This window comes from Chiloscyllium punctatum, chromosome 5, assembly GCF_047496795.1.
Source record: "Chiloscyllium punctatum isolate Juve2018m chromosome 5, sChiPun1.3, whole genome shotgun sequence".
Taxonomy (NCBI): Eukaryota; Metazoa; Chordata; class Chondrichthyes; order Orectolobiformes; family Hemiscylliidae; genus Chiloscyllium; species Chiloscyllium punctatum.
The window spans coordinates 15,720,798-15,744,449 of record NC_092743.1 but is presented as its reverse complement, the minus strand read 5'-3'; the positions used below and the strand labels follow the sequence as shown (position 1 = coordinate 15,744,449).

The window sequence follows — 23,652 nt, the reverse complement described above, 5'->3', positions numbered from 1 at the left end:
ATTTCAAAGCTCTGCACACACATCTGTCCATTTCCTAAAAGGCTGCAGATTGGTTACACATTAATTTATAAACACTGAGTGCAGGCAAATTTGAGGGCAGCATCCTAATAACTGATTAATTATCCCTTTCTTTAGTAAGGGCTAATAAAGTTTAGCAAAGGGAGTGAGATTGAATACAATACATTCACTGAAGGAAAAACAAGACGACTTCATGTCAACACTGCACCAAGACTAGAAAGCTTCTGAAAGTACTAAGAAAATTTGGAACAATTATGTGCAAAACGCTGATAAATCAAAAGCTGAAACTAACTACCGTACAACATGCAAGGCAAAATATTGCAGATTCAGGAAATCTGAATTAAAAATGTAAAATTCTGGAGAAAATCAGCAGGTCTGGCAACATTTAAGGAGAGAGAAAAACAAGAGCTCATGCTGAGACTAAAACTTCCTCTTCAGAACAGAATGTAGCACACCCCTGTAACGTATATCTGTCATCAGCAAATAGTTATTGATATTAACTTCAAGATAGTCAGAGCTCTTTGAAAACTTTATTCATTGTCATGCTTCCCTTTAGAGTTTCATTTCAAAATTATTTAATGACTGGGTATACTATGTATTTGATTAATGAGCATATTAATAGCAGAAATCACAGTCTATCTACAAAATTAAGATCACATCCCAGCCCAGGATCAATAGCAAAATGCAATATTTTACCTTTTATTTAGGTATCCCATTTGACATTTCAAAATAAACAATATTTACACAACTAATTACATTCAAGTCTTCAATTGCTTACAGCCCCAAATAAAGAAGCCACAGTGTATGGAAAATTATGTACGAAAAGTCTCAGCCATGAGCTCCTGCTAACTCAGCAGACAATCCCTTGCATCTTCAAATGTGCAGAACAATTGGTTAATAAATAGAAGTTCCATTCAAATGAAACCAGATGCTGTGTGCATAGTCAGAGACTTCAGTGGCTAAAATGAAGCAGCAAATTTTGTTAAGATACAAACCTTAAAACAAAGTGGTATTTTTGTTTCATGTTCATTTCCACAGAACAAGTTGGCCCAAAGGAAATTAATTACTGTTAAAGCCACACTGAATGCAGAGAGCTTGAGCTGGTGAACCATATGAGTTTAAAATTCTTTAACCAACAAGTCTGAACACAATCAAGGAGGCACAATGTTTCTGTTGTAGGATCACAATTTCTTAAACTTACAAAAGCAAAATAATTATTTTGTCTCATTTGGTATGCCAGCTGTCGAACGATCCCTCTTGTAATTTACTCCTCTTCTCATAATTTCTCTCATTTTCACGATCTTTATTCCAGTCTTTGAGGCCCTCCGGGAGGGATGTGTCTTCTTCAAGGCTTCCTGTTCCTTCCACAAACTCCTCATACGTTGACTTCTCTGCAAAGGGTCGAGGTCCCAACAGTTCAATCATATCTGTCTTGTCTAATACCTCTTTTTCCAACAATCGCTGAGCAATCTGAAAGTTGGAAGAAAACAAAAACAATTTTATGGTTATTATGTAATCATAGTCATACAACACAGAAACAGACCCTTCGGTCTAACCTGTCCATGCCAACCATGTTCCCAAACTCAGTTAGTCCCACTTACCTGCGCTTGGCCCTTTTTCCCTCAAAATCTCACCTATTATGTACCTATCCAAATGTCTTTTAATTGCTGTAATGTACCTGCATCTACCACATCCTCTGGCAGTTCATTCCTTATAGGCACCACCCTGTGTGAAAAATTTGCCATTACTATTCACCTTATCTATGAACCTCAATTTTATAAACCCCTATAATGTCACCCTTCAACCTCCTACACTCCATGGAACAAAGTCCCAGCCTATCCAGCCTCTCCTTATAATCAAATCCTCCAGTCTCAGTAACATCCTTGTCAATCTTTCCTGCACCCTTTCCAATTTAATAATATCCTTCCTATAGCAGGGCAACTAAAACTGTACACAGGAAAAAGTGAGGACTGCAGATGCTGGAGATCAGAGTGGAAAAGTGTGGTGCTGGAAAAACATAGCAAGTCAGGCAGCATCCGAGGAGCTGAAGAATTGATTTTCTGGGCATAAGCCCTTCATCAGGAATTCTTGATGAAGGGCTTATGCCCAAAATCTTGATTTTCCTGTTCCTAGAACTGTACACAGTGCTCCAAAAGTGGCCTCACCAATGTATAGCCGCAACATTACTTCCCAACTCCTATACTTAATAGTCTGACCAATGAAAGTGTGCCAAAGTCACCAACCTGTCTACCTATGATGGCACTTTCAAGGAACTATGTACCTGAACCCCTAGGTTTCTCTGTTGAACAACACTCCCCAGGGGCCTTTCATTAGCTATGGTCCTACCCTGGTTTGTCTTACCAAAATGCAACACCTCTCATTTATCTAAATTAAGCTCCATCTGCCACTCCTTGGTCCTTTGGCCCAGCTAATCAAAGTCCTGTTGTACTCTTAGATAATCTTCTCCACTGTCGACTATACCACCAATTCTGATGTCATCTGCAAACTTCATAACCATGTCTCCCAAATTCTCTTCCAAATGGTTTATAAAAATGACAAACAACAGTGGACCCAGTGATAGTTCATGCAGAACACCAATGGTTACAGCCCTCCAGTCCGAAAAACAAACCTCTACCATAACCCTGCGTCTCCTATTGTCGAGCCAATTTTGTTTCTAACTGGCAAGCTCTCCATGAATCCCATGTGATCTCACTTTACTAACGGCACGGTGGCACAGTGGAGGGCGGCACGGTGGCACAGTGGTTAGCACTGCTGCCTCACAGCGCCAGAGACCCGGGTTCAATTCCCACCTCAGGCGACTGACTGTGTGGAGTTTGCATGTTCTCCCAGTGTCTGCGTGGGTTTCCTCCGGGTGCTCCGGTTTCCTCCCACAGTCCAAAGATGTGCAGGTCAAGTGAATTGGCCATGCTAAATTGCCCGTAGCGTTAGGTAAGGGGTAAATGTAGGGGTATGGGTGGGTTGCGCTTCGGCGGGGTGGTGTGGACTTGTTGGGCCGAAGGGCCTGTTTCCACACTAAGTAATCTAATCTAACCAGTCTACATGGTTTTACCAATTCTAAAAAGTGTAAAAATAGGTAAGTCCCTTGGGCTGGATAGGTTTTATCCTAGGATTCGCTGGGAAGGCAGGGAGGAGATTGCAGAGCCTTTGGCTTTGATCTTTATGTCGTCACTATCTACAGGAATAGTGCCAGATGACTGGGGGATAGCAAATGTTGTTCCCTTGTTCAAAAAGGGGAGTAGAGACAGTTCTGGTAATTACATACCAGTGAGCCTTACTTTGGTTGTGGGTAAAGAATTGGAAAAGGTTGTAAGAGATAGGATTCATAATCATCTAGAAAGAAATAAGTTGATTAGGGATAGTCAACATGGTTTTGTGAAAGATAGGTCGTATCTCTCAAACCTTATTGAGTTCTTTAAGGAGGAGACGAAACAGGTGGATGAAGGTAAAGCTGTTGATGTGGTGTATTTGGATTTCAGTAAGGCCATTGATAAGGTTCCCCACGGTAGGTTATGCACAAAATATGAAGGCATGGGATTGAGGGTGATTTAGCGGTTTGGATCAGAAATTGACTAGCTGAAAGATGACAGCGGATGGTAGTTGATGGGAAATGTTCATCCTGGAGTTCAGTTCCTAGTGGTGTACCACAAGGACCTATTTTAGGGCCACTGCTGTTTGTCACTTTCATAAATGACTTGGATGAGGGCATAGAAGGATGGGTTAGTAAGTTTGTGGATGACACTAACATTGGTAGAATTATGGTCAGTGCCAAAGGATGTTGCAGGCTATAGAGGGACATGGATAAGCTGCAGAGCTGGGCTGAGGGGTGGCAAATGGAGTTTAATGTGAAAAGGTGTGAGGTGATTCACTTTGGAAGGAGCAACAGGAACCAAGAGTACTTGGCGAATGGCAAGATTCTTGGCAGTGTAGATGAGCAAAGAGATCTCTGTGTCAACGTACATAGGTCCTGAAAAGTTGCTATCCAGTTTGATAGGGTTGTTAAGGCATACGGTGTGTTAGCTTTTATTGGTAGAGGGATTGAATTTCAGAGCCATGAGGTCATGTTGCAGCTGTACAAATCTCTGGTGCAGCTGCATTTGGAGTATTGCGTACAGTTCTGGTCACTGCATTATAGGAAGGATGTGGAAGCTTTGGAAAGGGTTCAAATGTGACTTACTAGGCTGTTGCCTGGTATGCAGGGAAGGTCTAATGAGAAAAGGCGGAGGGAATTGAGGCTGTTTTCATTAGAGAGAAGGTGGTTGAGAGGTGACTTAATAGAGACGTATAAGATAATCAGAGGGTTAGATAGGGTAGACAGTGAGAGGCTTTCTCCACGGATGGTGATGGCTAGCACGAGGGGACATAGCTTTAAACTGAGGGGTGATAGATATAGGACAGATGTCAGAGGTAGTTTCTTTGCTCAGAGTAGTAGAGGCATGGAACGCCCTGCCTACAATAGTAGACTCGCCTACTTAAAGGGCATTTAAATGGTCATTATATAAACATATGGATGAAAATGGAATGGTGTAGGATAGATAGGCTTCAGATTGGTTCCACAGGTCAGCGCAACATTTAGATTGGAAGGGCCTGTACTGCACTGTAATGTTCTACAGTTATTGAAAGGACTTGATAAAGAAATTGCTTTATTTATGAGGAAAAGTAAAACGAGGGACTATGAATAGAAAATAAATCTAATGTAGAATCCAGGAGAGACTGGTTGATCCAAAAATGTGGAACTAGCACTAGGAATAACTGAGGTGAATACCATTAAAGCATTTAATAGGAAGTTAAATTCTGCTAGGGTTGGATGAAGGAGAGTCAGAGGAAGTTAATGTGAAGCATAACCAATGATCTGTTTCTGTCTGTAAATTCCATGCAATCCTATGGAATAATAGTATGGTGAAGGACACACTCAAAACCTCACCGCAGTTAGTTTGCAATCTCAACCAAATTACTGGGTGGAGGTTAGGAACTTCCTGTGAGGAGGAGGGGGGTGACAGAAGAGATCCAAAAGAATGCCAGTGCCTTAAGCAACGTTCCATACCTCTAAACATTACATCATCATTAAATATTGTAGAAATAATTCATCTATTGAGCTCCAGCTGATGCGATCAGGATGGGACTTTTTAAACAAAATAAATGGACTGCAGTTGGACATCAAATCATTTTACAATTACAGCTGAATAATGTCATAGACTAGACAAACAATATGTTCTAGCTCCAGAATTTCAAAGCAAACTGTAAATAGCTACAAAATAAATCAGGATCAAAGAAAGTTAAAACAATAAATAAAAGGTCAAGATGCCACAATCTAAACCATTTGAGACTGTCCGTGTTATTTAATTTTCATGATTACATAAAGTCTTAAGAGCAGGAAATCTACTTATTTCTGAAATAATAAGCTGTGAAGAACCTGTACAAGTACAAACAAGTTTCTCTTTCTCTCCTGCTCGATTAAAGGAATGTTTCATGATACAGTTCAGGTCCACAGGTGCCAGCAGCCTACGTTAGGTCTTCCAAGAGAGCAATCTTTGTATGTTAGCTTCACTGCAGGGACTTTCTTTTAAAAACAGATGTAAATAGATTATCCAGATATTTCAATATGGACTAAGTTTACAACTGTCATTACATCACCAGATAGTTAGCTTAGCACAACCAGAGATTGTAACTTTGACTTTCCTGTGCTCAGCATTATACAGTGTAGCGAGCCCCAACATCTCTAAATGAAAACTTCCAGATATAAATATATATACTTATATATTCGTATGAAGACACCAAATGGTATGGGCTGTAGCCTTATTTATAGATGTTCACATGATAATCTAATGTGGGTAAAAATTATGTCTAACAGTCTCCCCTTTTTGCATGATCTAAATTGCAAAGTGGACATTTTAAAGACTAGGTGACCTCTAAACTTAAGTTATCAATTTGGCCTTGTGACAGCTTTGTTATACTTTCAAAACTTCAGAATAGTCAGTTGCCTGTGAGGAGTGTTCTCTGTTATGTGTGTAAGAGCACATTCAGTTTTAACAGCTGTGTGTGAAGACCCATGAAGAAAACACAAGTTGTGCTTTCCTGGGTGGCTGCCCAGACAAATCTGACAGAAATCTGAAGAGATCTCTGCAGGTCCATGTACTGGCACCAAGCCAATTTTCCTTCCATTTTAGAGAAATGAATTTGTGGATTAAGATAGCAGGCGAAACAACCCAGCCAGCTCCCACTGTAGCAAAAGAATTCTTGCAATTGTCAAATAAAAGGTAGTTTTAAAGTTTTATATCAAATTTTCCAACCTTTTCAACTTCCGCTCTTTTCTCTGTTAGAAGCGACAGAGTCCTCTCATATGCAGAATTGATGACCAATCGCACTTCTTCATCTATCAGTCGGGCAGTGGCTTCACTATATGGCTTTTCTAAAGTCATCTCGCCTTGTCGTGGAAAATCAAAAGAAACCTGGCCTACTTTTTCATTCATACCAAACTGGACAATCTAAGAAAACATCATGAAAATTAAACATGAGTTTACCACATAGTAACATTGCTCATGAAGCTACAAAGCCCAAGAATATAATACACACTCCCAACCCCAACAAAGACCAATTTCATTGGTAAACCAAGTAAACAAAAATCCTTTTTCTCCAGCATCCTCCCTCCACCCTGCACCTAGACGTTATTCAGCATTATGTGCTAACCAAGGATAACTTTGACTTGGATGTTCCACAAATTAAAAAAAGGAAGAATCAACACTCCCCTTGCACTACAAAATTCAAACTTTTCATAAACAGACTTTAAAGGTGTTTAAAAGGTGAAAAGCCTTTTAGGATTTTAACACATGCAAAGAAATGGAAAGTCACTGAGGTACTGTTGCATGAAACAGATCTTTGCGCAGTAGTGGGGATGAAGGAAATTGAAACTATGGAGATCTAACAAAGTTACTTAAAATCAAAAGTGGTGTACAAGTGGGGTTAGAGAGAATATTGGGGGTCAGGTGATCCAAACTACTGGTAGGCCACCTCACTAAGAATTGCAGGGAATTCAGAGAAACGAATCCATCTTTCACTATTTGTTATATTACTAACTGAAGCTAACCGCACAGGAAATTAAATTGCAGATCTCAGGATCAGTGACCTAAGACAAAAGAACCTTTTTTCATGTAACAAGGATCATTGCGCACTTGATAGTGAAAAGCAGCAAAGTCACAGCTGTATGAGGGACTGGAAAATGATGAGCTGTAATAAAGTACAAATGCTTCTAGGTCATTTCAAATGGGTGAAATGATAATGTGAAGAAACATTAGTTTGCTGTTTGATTACTTTAGCAAGGCCTTTGACAAGGTGTACTGGCTAGTAAGGTTAGATCTCATGGGATCCAGCAAGAGATAGCCAATTGGATTCATGATAGAAGACAGAGGGTAATTGTAGATGATTGCTATTCAGACTGGGGGCCTATGACCAATGGTGTACCACAAGAATTGGTTCTGGGTCCATTGCTGTTCGTCATTTATATCTATCACTTGGATGTGAACATAGGAGGTATGATTAGTAAGTTTGCAGATGACACCAAAGTTGGTGGTATAGTGAACAGTGAAGAACATTATCTAAGAATACGACACCTTGATCAGATGGGCCAATGGGTCAAGGAGTGACAGATTGGAGGTTAATTTTGATAAATGGGAGGTGTTGCATTTTAGAACAGGAAACCAAGTAGGACTTACATTGTTAATGGTCAAGCCCTGGGGAGTGTTGGTAACAGAGTTTCATTGTTCCTTGAAAGTGGCAGCGTGGGTCAATAGGGTGGTGAAGGCATTTGGTATCCTTGCCTTTATTTGTCAGTGCACTGGGTATAGGAGTTGGGACATTGTGGCTGGACAAGACTGCGTACAATTCTGGTCTCCCCACTTTAGGATGTTGTTAAAACAAAGGGTACAAAAAATGATTTATGAGAACGTTGCCAAGATATGATACTTGGTCAGCATGGACAGGTTAGACTAAGGTTTCTGTGCTATGACACTACACGATCAAGACTGGACTGATGTATTTGTATAAAATAACCAGTTACCTCAGCATTTCAGCTTTTCATTCAGTTAATATATGAAAAGGGATGAAATTCATGTAAGCAACAGAATAGGACTATGCTAGATGATGTACATTATATGCAGGGAAGTGAGAGGGATGGGGGGGGGGGGGGGGGGTCACCATTCAGGAGTTAAAGGCTGACATCTGAAGTCAAACTGATTCATTTCCTGTCATTCAAAGCAGTTAACATCAGGAATTTAAGGTATCATTCCTCCTTAGTTCCTTTGTACACGCTGTCAAATTTGGAATCTAAATTATATTGCAGTTTGTCCATCCTCCCAATCTGAGATGTACTGATATAGATTTTAACGATGAGCATATTGTTTAACCAAACACTCGGTTGAAAATTTACAGAAGACAGTCAAACTGAAACAAGAAAAGTCTCAAGATACTCTATATATAAATGTTATGCATAAATGGGGTTTGCAGTTTATTAGGAATTAACAATGTGCAGAAACACTGTTGTGGAGTAAACTGAAATAGAAAAACTGAAACACACTATATTTTATCAAAGTTGTTAGACTAACAACATACCTGAGCATAGGCACTCTGGGTAACCTTCCTTAAGTCATCTTGTGCCCCCGTAGTTATTCGACCAAAAAAGATTTGTTCAGCAACTCGTCCGCCTAGTGTCATACACATTCGGTCATGAAGTTGTTCTTTACTATACAGATATTGCTCTTTGGGTAAATACTGAGCATAACCAAGTCCTTTCCCACGAGGTATGATGGATACCTAAAAATAAACACAGTAAAAATTTCTTAGTGTATGTTTGTTGCTCCATTCCCTGTAAATCTCTTCCATTGCCTCTTATGATGCCCTTACGATGTGAAAGTTTTAATGAAAACTTTTAATGTTGCTCTTTTATCCATGCTGAACGAAGGCTGTAATGAGAGCAGCAGAAGATTAGATAGAGAGGAACCCAAACTGACATCAGTGAACAGTTTATTGCTAACCAAGCACCAGTGATGGAAAGTAGAATGCTGGGATGGTAAGTAGCCTTGTTGGATTTGTCTTGCATTTTTGTGTACAATAAATAACTGCTTGTGGCATTCATGAGGCACTACAAGGTAACAGCAGCAGCAGTGCTTGCAGAGTATAAAGTTGCCCTTTGTTTTCAATATGACAACGCATCAGCCAGAATTGGCCTACCAACTAATCAGCACCCTTTCTTCCTGTAAAGTGTTGTGATTGCTTGAAACCTGGTAACCCTGCATTTGTCCTAATGAGGCCTCAAAACAAAACTCTTCAGCAACATTTTGTGATTGTCATCAACATGCAAGCCCTGTACTACAGAATATTCTGCAATTGTAAATTTAAATAGATAGGTATCGTAAACTAAGAAATACATTGCAAAATATTCTGTTTATCCAGGCATCATGTTAGCAAATCTCTCACTTGCTCTGTTTCTTAAACTAGCAATGTATTTTTTTTCTTTGTCTCCCTCTTGCTCTGCTAGCCTCAGTTTTGCCTGTCACTACCAAATGTTTTTTTTTCTCTCCGAAATGTGTGCTCAAGAAATTTTATCTGTCTCTTGGTGATCATTTGGAAAAGTTCTCAATATATTATTACACAATTTATTGCTCGAATAGGAATATTCACTCAACTGAGCACTGAATATTTTTAAGGATATTCTGGAACAAGTCTCTCAAGGTGCATTTAAAGAAATGATTTAGCACTATAATATTTGCTTTAACTTATCTCACCTTCAGCAAAGGGTCAGCATGTTCCAGGAACCATCCAGCAACAGCATGGCCTGCCTCATGATATGCTACCGTTTTTTTCTCATCAGGCTGTAGAATCTGAGTTTTCTTTTCCAGCCCTAAATTACCGGTTGAGGAGAAAATGTTACAAAGTACAAACATTCACAAACACAAAATATTCCTTCAGTGAACATTTTAAGTGGAGGAAACATTCATTCCTGAATAAGAATTCATCACTTCTGCAGAACTGCTTCTTTTGCAACAGAATGCTGATGACACAACCAAATCAATGAAATATTTAATGACTTACAATTTACACAAAGTGACTTCAAATCGGGATTAAGCGAGATTGCCATTCCCGTCTGCATGCAACACAAAGTAAATAATAGCATTCTTTTGGGTTCCTGCATTACCACTGGGAGGCTCAGCAAGAAGAGTTGTTATCATACACCTCACTCTCCCCTGCTTCTACTTGAACCCTTCCTGATGTGGTGGCTCTGCACTATAATCTCAGCCCTTTTCATTATTTTAGCTGTTGCCAAGTGAGAGTTCCAGTGAAGGTCCAAGTTATTTGCCAATATTATGGACAGAAGTCTGCACATTCTCAATTTATAAAAAATTAAATTTGCTGTTCATCTGAGCTGAAAATAAAGACTCACATTTATAAATCCATGACTACTGAACACTGCAAAGTAGTTTACAATCAATTATGTAATGCTTAAGTGTAGCCTTTTGAACTTTAATAAGTTAGGAAACATGGTAATCAATCTGTACTTGGAATCATCTTAAAAGGATGTGGAGATGTGGCAATAGAGTCATAGAGATGTACAGCATGGAAACAGACCCTTTGGTCCAACCCATCCATGCCGACCAGATATCCCAAACCAATCTAGTCCCACCTGCCAGCACCCGGTCCATATCCCTCCAAACCCTTCCTATCCATATACCCATCCAAATGCCTCTTAAATATTGCAATTGTACCAGCCTCCACCACTTCCTCTGGCAACTCATTCCATACACGTACCACCCTCTGTGTGAAAAAGTTGCCCCTTCGATCTCTTTTATATCTTTCCCCCTCACCCTAAACCTATGCCTTCTAGTTCCGATCTCAGGGAAAAGACTTTGCCTATTTACCCAATCCATGCTCCTCAATTTTGTAAACCCCTAAGGCCACTCCTCAGCCTCCAAAGCTCCAGGGAAAACAGCCCCAGCCTGTTCAACCTCTCCCTATAGCTCCAATCCTCCAACCCTGGCAACATCCTTGTAAACCTTTTCTGAACCCTTTCAGGTTTCACAACATCTTTCCAATAAATAGGAGACTGGAATTGCACACAATATTCCAACAGTGGCCTAACCAATGTCCTGTACAGTTGCAACATTACTCAATATTCTGACCAATAAAAGAAAGCATACCAAACGCCTTCTTCACTAACCTATCTACCTGCGACTCCACTTTCAAGGACTATGAACCTGAACTCCAAGGTCTCTTTGTTCAGCAACACTCCCTAGGAACTGACCATTAATTGTATAAGTCCTGCTAAGATTTACTTTCCCAAAATGCAGCACCTCATATTTATTTGAATTAAACTCCATCTGCCACTTCTCAGCCCATTGGCCCATCTGATCAAGATCCTGTTGTAATCTGAGGTAACCTTCTTTGCTGTCCACTACACCTCCAATTTTGGTGTCACCTGCAAACTTACTAAATACCTGTTATGCTCACATCCAAATCATTTATATAAATGACAAAAAGTAGGGGACCCAGCACCGATCCTTGTGGCACTCCACTGGTCACAGGCCTCCAGTCTGAAAAACAACCCTCCATCACCACCCTGTGTCTTCTACCTTTGATCCAGTTCTGTATCCAAATGGCTAGTCCTCCCTGTATTCAGTGAGATCTAACCATGCTAACCAGTCTCCCATGGGGAACCTTGCAATAACCAGATAATATTTTTGAAATACTAATTTAGGGATAAATATTAGCCAGGACAATATATATTGGCCAGAGTACCCTGCTCTCCTTTGAAATATTAACATGGGATGTTTTATATCTATTCCCCAAGAGGGGACCTCAGCTTATTGGAAAATCTAAAAGATGGCACTTTCAACAAAGTTCCCACATTACAGAAATACTGCATTAGTGTGTCAGCTTTGATTCTGAGCTCAAATCCTGGGGTGGGATTTGAACCCAGAACCTTGTAATTCAGAGGCAAGCACACTCTCAACTGAGCCATAGAGCTTTGGTGGAAGAGTGCAGAAGATTGCTCTGAAATAAGAAAAAGTAAACTTTGAGACAGACTCCATGTGGAATCTCAGAACGAGACGGTTCAGAACCCATTCGCTTCCTGGGATCCAAATCTCAGGTTAGGGAGACAATATAGATTCACAGAATCCCTACAGTGTGGAAGGAGGCCATTCAGCCCATTGAGTTTGCACCAGCCCTCTGAAGAGCATCCCATCCAGACCAAATCCTTTACCATATTCATAACCCCACATTTACCACCTCGCCTTACCCTCAATACTATGGACAATTCAAGAAAGGCCAATCCACCTAACCTGCACATCTTTAGACTGGTTGATTATTGGATGACTGTTTTTCAGAACTTCTCGGAGATGCATTCTATCACCATTTCAATTATCAATTCCAATGACCTCTTGATTGTTGCTTGTTTGAAAGTTCCAATGAAGCTCAATGAAAACTTGAAGTACTTCATCTTTTACTAGGCATGCTGTCATCGTTTTAATAACGTCTTTAATAAACTAACTAGTCCTTCCTGTTTCTGGTATTGGGCCCCTGGGATGTTTGAGTGCTTTGGAAGAGTGGTTGGGATATTGGGCTGAAGACCCGCGGTCACAATGCCGTTCTGGCAGACGGTCTGCAGCTTTGGCATCAAGCTCCTCTTTCCTTCACTCATGCTACTGGAACTCAGTTTGCATTTCCAGTTTTGTCCATAAAATTCATCATATTTCATAAATGTCTTTCATTTTGCAGCCTCATATTATGCCTGCCACCTTCCTATTTGTTCCCAGTTTTCTCTTGTAAGTGATTACATTCTCTCCCTTTTATTCTGTTTCTTTTACAATCCCATTATGTATTGTCTTCCAGCAGAGGGAATACACCTGAAAATTAACTAACTTTCTCACTCAAAAATGCTGACTAACTTAAATGGTTATGACATTTTCAATGTTTATTTGATTTCAAGCAGCTTTTATTTTTGCTGCAACAATATAAGAAGCGTACTTCAAATTATGCGATCATACCACAAATGGTCAGAATGACATCTTGAACACCAAGTTCAAAGCAGGATTGACCAGAAGTCATGTAATTTTATGCAAACGGACAACTAACCGTTGGGGATATAATTGCTAAGTTTTCACAGTCTGGAGTTTTCTTTTCTCTGTCAGGCATCACGGGCAAAGCCAGTATTTATTGTCGATCCCTAACTGCCCAGAGGGCATTTAAGAGTTAGTGATATTGCTATAGATCTGGACTCATGTAGGCCAGACCAGGTAAGGGTGGTGGTTTCCTTACCTACCACAGGGTGTACTGGATGGATTTTTCACAATTGACAGTAGCAGGATTTAAACCAGGATCCCCAGAACATTACGTGTTCTCTGGATTAGAAGGGTAGTGACAGCACCATTAGGACATTGCCTCTGCTTAAATCTGTTCAGTTTTACAATCTCCAAAGAGAGTGGAGGGGTGTAACAAAAACAAGTTCATGCAGGGAGAAATCACGTGGTATCAGCCTGCGGTTTTCAGTGGTCTCCAAGCAGTTAGGGTGTGGGAGAATGCCAGAGTTGAGTGAGAAGAAAACTCCTGAAGTAGAAGGCTGTAGGGGTGTCACACAGGAAGCCTGTGCTACAGGGGAAGATAAGTGTTTATGGAACCCATGTAAAGCCATAAGTGAACGGAGTTAGTAGTTTGTTGTGAGGGTCTTGAGGAGAGACGTTCATTAAAAAAAAGAATCAAGTGAACTGACAGCAATTTACCAAAAGGAAATCGAGGACGGTCATGCCAACTGTGCAAGTGTGTTAGTGTGGAGAAAGGTGTGACTCTTCAGTGAGGTAGAATGTTAGAAAGGTTATTGCTGGGATCAAAAAAATTGCTGAGATGATATTGTTCCAATAGTTCTTATATAGTATAATATAGTTTATTTTTTGTGTGTAATTCTTCTGATGTTGTTTTGTTAAAAGTACATTGGCAGCCTTTATGAAAATGTTCAGTGCCTGATCGCCATGGTAAACAAAAAAGAAAAATAAAACTTATGGTCTATATCAAGCTAACTTTCACTTTGGGGTCTTTGTCTACCATCAACTGGGAACACAACTTATTTTTGACAAGATATGCGGGAACACACTGGGTGATCATTTCTTTGGATTATTTTCCTTACACAGTTCAGATAGGTAATTTGTGTTATTAGAATGAGAATTTGGCCTATGTTTCAATGAACGTGACCAGTTCTTTGCATAATTTATTGAAATATCATAAGTGCGGGTGCAGATGTTATTTGCGCGTGAATTCATTGTTTCAGCACTGATGCTTTAAATGTTGCCGATAATGTATCAATATTTAGATCATGGATAACCTTACCTCCAATTACACGCTCGATGGCCTGTTCAAAGTGATTCTGTACAATGGCTTCAGATAGATGCCTGGCAGCTATTAAAGCAGCTTCATTACATACATTCGCAATGTCAGCTCCTGAAGGAAGTCAAATTTGAAAGCACAGAATCATAACTCACTTCTAGTAAGACATTCAAAAAGTAAAAGTCTTCACTGGCAGAAAACAACATTCATTGGGAAGTAAACCTACATTTTCAGTCATAACAAGTTCCATCATTGACAGATCCAGTGAAACTACACTCAGTCCTTGTTATCTGCTGATTCATAACCTGCAGATCCATACGTTCTTGAGAACCCATTTTTTTCCCTCATTAAGGCATCTGGCCTGATTGAGTTGTTCAGATGAGGGTTATTAAGAGTGTTATGAAGATGCGGGTGTACCTTTAAGAGAGTTAAAACCAACAGAACTACCAGATACAGCAGGTATGTTCTCAATAAGGTAACAATGTAACACTCGATCGAAAAACTCAATTAGCTCGTTGCCTGGAGTCAAAAACAAATTCAAATTTGGCCAATCAATTTAAATTATACCCCGAAAAATATCAAACTTTAATCCAGTTTGAATTGAGTATACTGACAATCTTAAAAGCCAATGATACAATCCGATGCAGAAAACTGACAGGACCAAAGTCGGAGATCTCACAATTAGATTATATATCGGAGATGAGGAAGAGATTAAATCAAGTAGGTGAGTTACCTAAACAGCACCTAAAGAAGGCGCAGAGTAGAATGAAGCAGGTGGCAGATAAAAGCTCTGAGACTCAGATGTTTTCCCAAGGGGATAATGTGTTAATACTGTTACCAATGATAGGAAATCCCTTCAAAACTAGGTTTAGTGGTCCCTATCAAATTGAGAGAAAGTTGAGTCAGGTGAACTATCTAGTAAAGATGCCAGATAGGAAAAAGGTATAGAGTATGTCACGTGAACATGTTGAAACCATACTACACTAGAGAGAAAGAATTGGAGAAACAGGTGTTAGTTACTGTCCCGCAGAGTGAGAAATTAAATTCAGATGATATAGATTTTGAGGTGCCTAAAAATAGATTAAAAAAAAAAGTCCTTGAGGAGTGGGAAAGATTAGTAAGCTATCTGCCTCAGCAGCATAGAATGGATTTGCAAGATTTGTTACTACAGTATAAGGACGTGTAAGAATCAGTTGGGGAGGACTAAGCTGTTGTACATGAAGTAGATGTAGGGAATACTGCTCCAATAAAATAACCCCTATCGGCTTAATTCTTTCAAAGCCAGACAGGTCCAGATGGAGGTGGAGGCCATGCTCGAGGAAGACATCATTGAACCAAGCCAGAGCAAGTGAAGTTCGCCGATCGTCTTAGTTTCCAAACCGGACAGGACTCAATGATTCTGCGTGGATTATCCCAAGGTCAACACTGTTACAAAATCAGACTCATATCCAATTCCTAGATTGGAGGATTGTATCGAGAAAATCGGACAAGCCAGTTACATCATCAAGTTGGGCTTAAATGCATGGGTACTGGCAGGTACCTTTATCAGAGACAGCAAAATAAATTTCTGTGTTTGTAACCTCTAGATGGGCTATATCTATTTAAAGTGATGCCCTTTGGAATGGAGAACTTGCCCGCCAAATTCCAAAGACTCGTGAACAGAGATGTGGCTAGGTTAACAGGCTGTGCAGTCTATTTGGACGATGTAGTAATCTTTAGTAAGTCCTGAAAAGATCACATGGTACAGTTGGCAGAGCTCTTTGAATGACTACGAGAAGCTATACCAGTGATAAACTTAAATAAAACTGAATTCACGAAAGCAGAGGTGTCATTCTTGGGACATAAAATCGGTCATGGAAGGTTGACCCCATGGAACGCAAAGACTAAGGCTATCGAGGAATTTCCATGACCAACCTCAAAGAAAGAGGTGCTTTGATTCTTAGGACTCAACGAACTCTATCGAAAGTTTGTTCTAAACTTCAGCAATTTAGTGGCACTGTTAACTGATTTGCTGAAGAACACCACAATGTTCTGTCCACAGAAACTATGCCAGGACGCATTCGACCATTTGAAATCAATATTAACCACCAAGTTAGTTTTAGCCACACCAAATGTTTCAAAACCTTTTAAAGTTGCCATCAATGCTAGTGACATTGGAGTTGGAGCTATACTCCTAGAGGAGAATGAAGATGGGACTGAATTGCCAGTTGGTTACATTTCTAAGATGATCAACATCCACCAGAGGAAATACTCCAGAATCAAAAAGGAACTTTTGAGTTTGGTACTGGCCTTATAACATTTTAATGTGTATGACATGAACAAAGTGTCAGAGGCGGTTGTGTACACAGACCACAATCCGCTTACATTCTTAGAACGTTTCAAAGATAAGAATATGAGACTATTTCGTTGGAGTCTTGACATTACAGACTTCTAATTTAAAAATCATACATGTTGTGGGTTGGAAGAATGTAATCGCAGACACTTTATTATGGATTTAACTGATAGAGTTTGCATTAGATTTATCTTTATTCAATTTTTTTTGTATACATAGGTACATAGGGAAAAGTTAAAGTGAACTTATATGAAAGTTATTGTCATGTTAGGGTCAGGTGTTTAAAAAGGTAGAAAAAAAAGATGCCATCTTTTCATTATGATGGTTCATTTTTTTTCTGAAGGGCACATGTGTTATGAAGATGCGGTGTACCTCTTAAGAGAGTTAAAGCAGCAGAAGTACCAGACACAGCACCATGTATTCTCAATAAAGTAACAATGTAACACTTGGTCACAAAACTCGATTAGCTTATTGCCTGGAGACAAAAACAAACTTGAATTTGGCCGATCAGTTTAAATTATACCCCGAAAAATATCAAACTCCAATCCAGTTTGGATCGAGTATACTGACAATCTTAAAAGCCAATGACACAATCCAATGCCCTGGGATACAAAACCAGGTGAAAATTGAACAGTTGAGAGGAGAACTGCCAGGTCGTAGCATGTAACAGACTGCTTGAAAACAATATCGGTCTGAAAAGTACTTTCTCAATCAGGAACCTGTGACACAGAAATTCCTAACAAGGAGGAAAGATGACACAGGAAGATCCAAAGACAAGAGCCTACAGCTGCCTGGTTTTGAGATAAGAAGTGTTGCTTTGTAAATCTTAATTGGGAGTTTTGTTGGACTAGTATTATAGAAGGGAAGTAACAGATAGGTTAGAATGAGGAATGGTAAATAGTTGTTAGTTAATTTTACTCTGTTATACTTCAAGAAATAAAGTTGTTAATTTTTACTTTACATAGTTCTTGGCCACTCAAATCTTGACAGGTTACTAAACGGGATAAATCTTTTCTGTGAGACTGGTTTAAATAAAGCAGGAGAGTTTATTCCGTGTTGTAACAAGAGTGGTATCCACGTTTTTTGTTTTCTGCAGAACATTTGTGCTCCTATCCCCCATGGACAACGAAGATTTGATGTACTGCCTCTGATGTGGAATCTACAAGGGGGTACAATCCTAAAATTAAAACTGGATTATTCAGAAGTGAAATCAGGAATCACCTTTGCAGATAACGGAATAATGGAAGTCTGAACTTCTCTACCCTAAGAAGCTGGCTCAATTGAAACATCCAAGATGGAGACACAGCCCCAGGAGTAATAACCTGCCTCATTACTGCCCCAATTGCCACAGCATTTATATAGCTAGTCCAGTTAGTTTTTGCTTAATTCCTAAGATGATGATGTTTTGGGGTTTAACAATGGTAACGCCATTCACTGTCAAGGGGTTAGATTCTCCATTGTTGGAGATGATCATTGCTGAGCACGTGTCACTTATCTTCCCACACATGAATGCTGTCCAGGTCTTGTAACAGGCAACCAAGAGTTGGCTCATTATCTGAGAAATTGCAATGAAGTAACTGAGGGTAGAAGGGGTTAGAATAGTACCATGAGGAACTACTGTATGATGTCCTGCAGCTAAGATGATTGATTTCCAACAATTGCTAATATCTCCTTTATGACAGGTATGATTCCAGTTATTTGGGGGACATTGTTCCTTAGATGCCCACAAACTTCAGTTTAACCAGTGACTATGGGCTGTAAATTTTCCCATCTACTGTCATTTTCAAGCAGATCCATGGCAATTGGTCTGATAAAACACATTGAAATTTGGCTCTTCAGCTCTAAGTATGTAACTCGTCTTTTGGTGCTTGGTTCATGCCATTGTATATGAATGGTGAAAATAGTGAAACAGAAACTGAAAGGACGAGACATACAAGTACAGTGGTTACAAGACCAGGCTATAGGCTAGGAAATCCTGCAGTGAGTAACTCACTCCTGTCCATCATCTACAAGTCCCAAGTCAGGAGTGCGATGGAATACCTCCCATTTGCCTGGATGAATGTAGCTCCAACCACATTCAAGAAGCTTGACATCATTCAGAAAAAGCAAACCACTTGATTAACACCATATCCACATATAATCACTCCCTCCACCATGACCTCATGCATCTAGAAGAACAAGGGCAGCATATACATGGGAACATCACCACCTGCAAGTTGCTCTCCAAACAAATCAGCATCCTGACTTGGAAATATTCCTTTGCTTCTGGGTCAAAATCATGGAACTTCCTTTGCAGATGGCACAAAGATAGTTGGCAATACATGTGGTGTTGAGGATACAAGGATTTTCTAGAAGGACTTGAACAGGCTAGGAGATTGTATTCCATTTGCCATTTTTGTGCACAATGTGGGAAAGACGATGCACTTTGACAAGAAGAATAGAGAGCAGACTATTTTCTAAACAGGGAAAGGCTTTAGAAATCTGAAACACAAAGGGACTTGGGAATGCTAGTTCACGATTCTCTTAAGGTTGAGTTGGCAGTGAGGAAGACCAAGTAGAAAAAAGTAGTCTTATAATTTTTTGGAGAAGATATATAAATTTAATTGTAAGATTGATAGATGAGCTTCAGAAAATTAATGGGTGCAACTATAATTGCTGTAATTTTGATAGGAGGGAATTGTTTCTGTATTACCTATTGACAAAGAGTAACACTTACCTGTAAATCCAGGAGTCAACGCTGCTAATTTTCTTGCCAAATTCTCCCCTTTGATAGAAGTTGCTAATTTTAAAGGTTTGAGGTGAACTTTAAAAATCGAAGCCCTTCCTTTAATATCAGGTGGTCCTTTATTAAGACAGAAGAAAGAGTGAAAAATTAGTACGGAGGGCTTTAACTAAAAGGATGTATCAACACAATCTACTCATTGTCTGCTTCAATAATTTTCTAGAAGTATGATGTCATTTGGAAATTCACAAGAGCAGGTCTGATTAACAGGTCTCCCACTTTTCTCTCTGCCCAGGCTGAAAAACTCAATTTAACACACATCCTTTTCCAGGTGAGAATGAAAAAGCAGCATATGCAAGGTACATTTCATTCTATTCTATCCACTAAAATGCTTGATTAAAAAAAGTAGACAGAATATAAAATATGCAAGGGCACAGACTTAGCCTCCAGATTGGAATTAATACAAACTGTGTCAGTTTGCTCAGCTTAAGCCAAACCATGACCACAATATTGAACAGTTTCTCTTTGGATTTCTCTGAAAATGCAGGTTTCACATAGTTTATAACAACTACCTGGGACCAATCTATATTTAATTCATTTTTAAAATTTTGGGGCTGCACTGCTGCCTCACAGTGCCAGGGACCTGGGTTCAATTCTAGTCTCAGGCACTATCTGTGTGGAGTTTGCACATTCTCCCCATGGCTGCGTGGGTTTCCTCCCACAGTCCAAAGATGTGCAGATGAGGGTGCACTGGCCATGCTAAATTGCCCATAGTGTTTAGGGATATGTAGGTTAGTTAGGGGTAAATGTAAAGGGGATGGGTCTGGGTGAGTTACTTTTCAGAGGGTTGGTGTGGACTTGTTGGGCCGAAGGGCCTGTTTCCAAACTGTATGGATTCGTAAACAAAAAAATATCCAATTTTCTCACTCATTTAGAGCCTCCCAATTCTTTCCCGAGTCCAGTTTTGTAAGCAGGACAAATTTGCAAGCACTCTAATTAATCTAATCTAATCTTAAGGTAGAGTGCAGAAACAGGCCCTTCAGCCCAACAAGTCCACACCGACCCTCCGAAAAGCAATCCACCCAGACCCATTCCCCTACATTTACCCCTTCACCTAACACTACGGGCAATTTAGCATGGTCAATTCACCTAACCTGTACACTTTTGGACTGTGGGAGGAAACCGGAGCACCCGGAGGAAACCCACGCAGACATGGGGAGAATGTGCAAACTCCACAGACAGCTGCGTGAGGTGGCAATTGAATCCGGGTCTCTGGCACTGTGAGGCAGCAGTGCTAACCACTGTGCCACCGTGCTGCCCAGATGATTGCATTTTCCAATAGAGTGTGGAAAGGTGAGCCACTCAGTGTCATTCACCAACTGTGATCTTAGCCTCACCCGACTGGAGTCTGCATGGGTCTACCTACAGCATATGGGCTGCAGCGGTTCATGGAGGCAGCACACCACCACCTTCTTAAAGGCAACTAGGAACAGGTAATAAAATACTGGCACCCATGAGTGAATTTTAAAAAATGCAACTCCCATGTGAGTGTCTAGTTGCTGATCATTAGTTGCTGAGCTGGATCAGAAAACCAAGCTAATCTGAAATACTGGACAAAAAGCATCAAGATGAATTTTGGGTTGGGAGTCTGAATGCAAGAATAGTGGGTCTTCCAGTTGTTCTTTCCATAAGGTAATGATTTAAAAGTTTGCCTCCATACTGCCTGACAGCATGGAGGGTGGTCGGGACAACAAAACTGTTTTGTCAGAGGAATGATTTCTACTCTAAAAATGGCATGTTGCACAGAAGTTCACAAGTTGATAGATTTTTGTTTAGGCTACAGCACTGATGGGAATGGAGATAATATCCCAGTGGCTACTCCTTCCATCTCTTACTGTAACCTAAGGTCTAGCTGCAAGGCAACCTGTCCCTTGGACTGGACAAAGAGAATAGCATCTCGAACCCAGCACATAGCTTTCCATGAATTATTTTGTAAACATTAAACCAAATGTGCACATTTCAAATTTCAATATTTGTTTTGTTTGTGCCATAAAGTTAGGTAGAAAGCTAAGCTGTGAGGGCACAGAAAGGCTGTAAAGAAATTCTGACAAATTAATCAAGTGGGCAATGTGATAGTAAATGGAGTATAATGTGAGAAGTTAGGGGTTAGTAACTTTCAACATAATAGAAAAACAGAGCATTTCTTAAGTATGAAACTTCTAAATGTTGGTGTTCAGAGAAACAGGAGTGCACTCATGCTAGGAGCACAGAAATGAAACATGTAGGTACAGGAAACATTTGGAAAAACAAATGGCCTGTTGGCCTTCATTGAACATTAGAGAATAAAGATGCCTCGCTACAATTCCACTGGGCTTTGTGAAATTTTGGTCTCAATATTTAATGATGGGCTATACAAGTTTTGGAATGGTTATGGAAAAGATTCACTAGATTGGTTCCTGGGATGAGAAGATTTTCTTTTAACCAGAGGTTAACTGAAACTTGCAAAATTCTGAAAGACAAAGGCAAAAACTGTGGATGCCGGAAACCTGAAGTAAACACAAAGAATGCTGGCAAAATTCAGCAGGTCTGGGAGCATCTGTGAAAACAGAAACCATTAATAATTCAAGTCTAAAATGACTCTTCTTCAGAACAGTTTCTCTCTCCATAGATGCTGCCAAACCTTGAGTTTCTCCAGCATTTTGTGTAATATTCTGTTCTGCTGGCTAGGGAATCTAAAATGTGGGCACACAGTATCAGAATAAGGAGATGATCATTATGTCTGCGATAAGAAGAAATTTCTTCATATAAAAGATTGCAAATCTTTGCAATTTTTTTTATCCAGAGAGGTGTAGATGCTTCTTCGTTGAATTGTTTCAAGGCTGGGATTGGTAGATTTTTGATTTCTCAGGGATCATGGGATATGGGGAGTGGGCAGGAAAATAAAATGGAAGTTCAAGATCAGACATGATTGTGTGGAATGACTGAGTAGGCTTGACAAGGCACATGGTCTGCTCCTATCTCGTGCCCTTGTGCTTTACACTCTCACAACGTGCTTTTGCACAAGATACATTCTACTGGTGTCAGCTTACCTCAGAATAAATAAAACAAATAGCATGGGTCAGACCTACCAATGAAAATTTGTCTGTCAAATCGACCGGGCCTCATCAGTGCAGGGTCCAGGATATCTGGGCGGTTCGTGCCGGCCAAAACCACCACATTGGTTGCGGTGTTGAATCCTGCCAAACAAAACAAAAACAGTAACACTCTCAATAAAGGTCTTGTTAATACAACAACAAACTCTAGCTTTAGATTCTCCTGAGAAGTATCATCATTTCAACTCTATATGTTTTAATCGTCACCTCATATTCTTTTGATTCAACTTACTCCATCTGATACCAGATAGGATTGTATGCACTGGATAACAAAGATATTGGGCCCTGACAATATTTCAGCAACAGTACAGAGAACTTGTGCTTCAGAACTTGCCATACCCCTAGCTTAGCTGTTCCAGTACAGATATAACACTAGGATTTAAGTAACAATGTGGAAAATTGCCCAAGTATATTCTGTACACAAAAAGCAGAACAGATCCAATATGGTGTGATATAGGAAAATCAGTCTTTTTGCGATCAATGGTAAAGAATCATAGAAGCATTCCTACAGTGTGAAAGCAGGCCACTTACGCTATCGAGTCCTCACCGTAGAGCATTCCACCCAGAGCCACAACGACCCCCCCATACCCCAGCATTTCCCATGGCTAGTCCGCACATCCCTGGGCACTGTGGGCAATTTAGCACGACCAATTCACCTAACCTGAACCTTGGGAATGTGGGAGGAAACCCATGCAAACCTGCAGAGAATGTGCAAACACTGTACAGTTACCCAAAAGGTGGAAGTGAACCCAGATCCCTGACGCTGTGAAGCATTAACTACTGAGTCATGGTGCCGAAATGGAAACTTGTCATCAACCATGTTATCAAAGAACAAAGAAAATAACAGCTCAGGAACAGGCCCTTTGGCACAGCAAGCCTGTGCCAATCTAGACCCTCTATCTAAACCTGTCACCTATTTTCTAAGGATCTGTATCCCTCTGCTCCCTGCCCACTTATTAATCTATCAAGATACATCTTAAATGACACTATTGTGCCCGCCTCCACCAACTCTTCACATTCCAGGCACCCATCACCCTCTGCGCAAA

General features: G+C 40.1%; 1 protein-coding gene across 2 annotated transcripts in view; it reads right to left on the bottom strand.

Moving 5' to 3' along the window:
* Positions 1–534: 534 nt before the first annotated feature.
* Positions 535–23,652, bottom strand: part of afg3l2 (AFG3-like AAA ATPase 2) — a 61,612-nt gene continuing 38,494 nt past the window's right edge. For both annotated transcript variants that reach the window (XM_072569819.1, XM_072569818.1), the window contains exons 11-17: positions 22,583–22,690; positions 19,449–19,574; positions 14,404–14,514; positions 9,813–9,928; positions 8,641–8,841; positions 6,327–6,521; positions 535–1,488 (exon numbers count right to left, since the gene is read on the bottom strand). In XM_072569819.1, the coding sequence (XP_072425920.1) occupies positions 1,243–1,488; positions 6,327–6,521; positions 8,641–8,841; positions 9,813–9,928; positions 14,404–14,514; positions 19,449–19,574; positions 22,583–22,690 (1,103 nt within the window). In that variant the 3' untranslated portion in view covers positions 535–1,242. The remainder of the gene's footprint in view (positions 1,489–6,326; positions 6,522–8,640; positions 8,842–9,812; positions 9,929–14,403; positions 14,515–19,448; positions 19,575–22,582; positions 22,691–23,652) is intronic.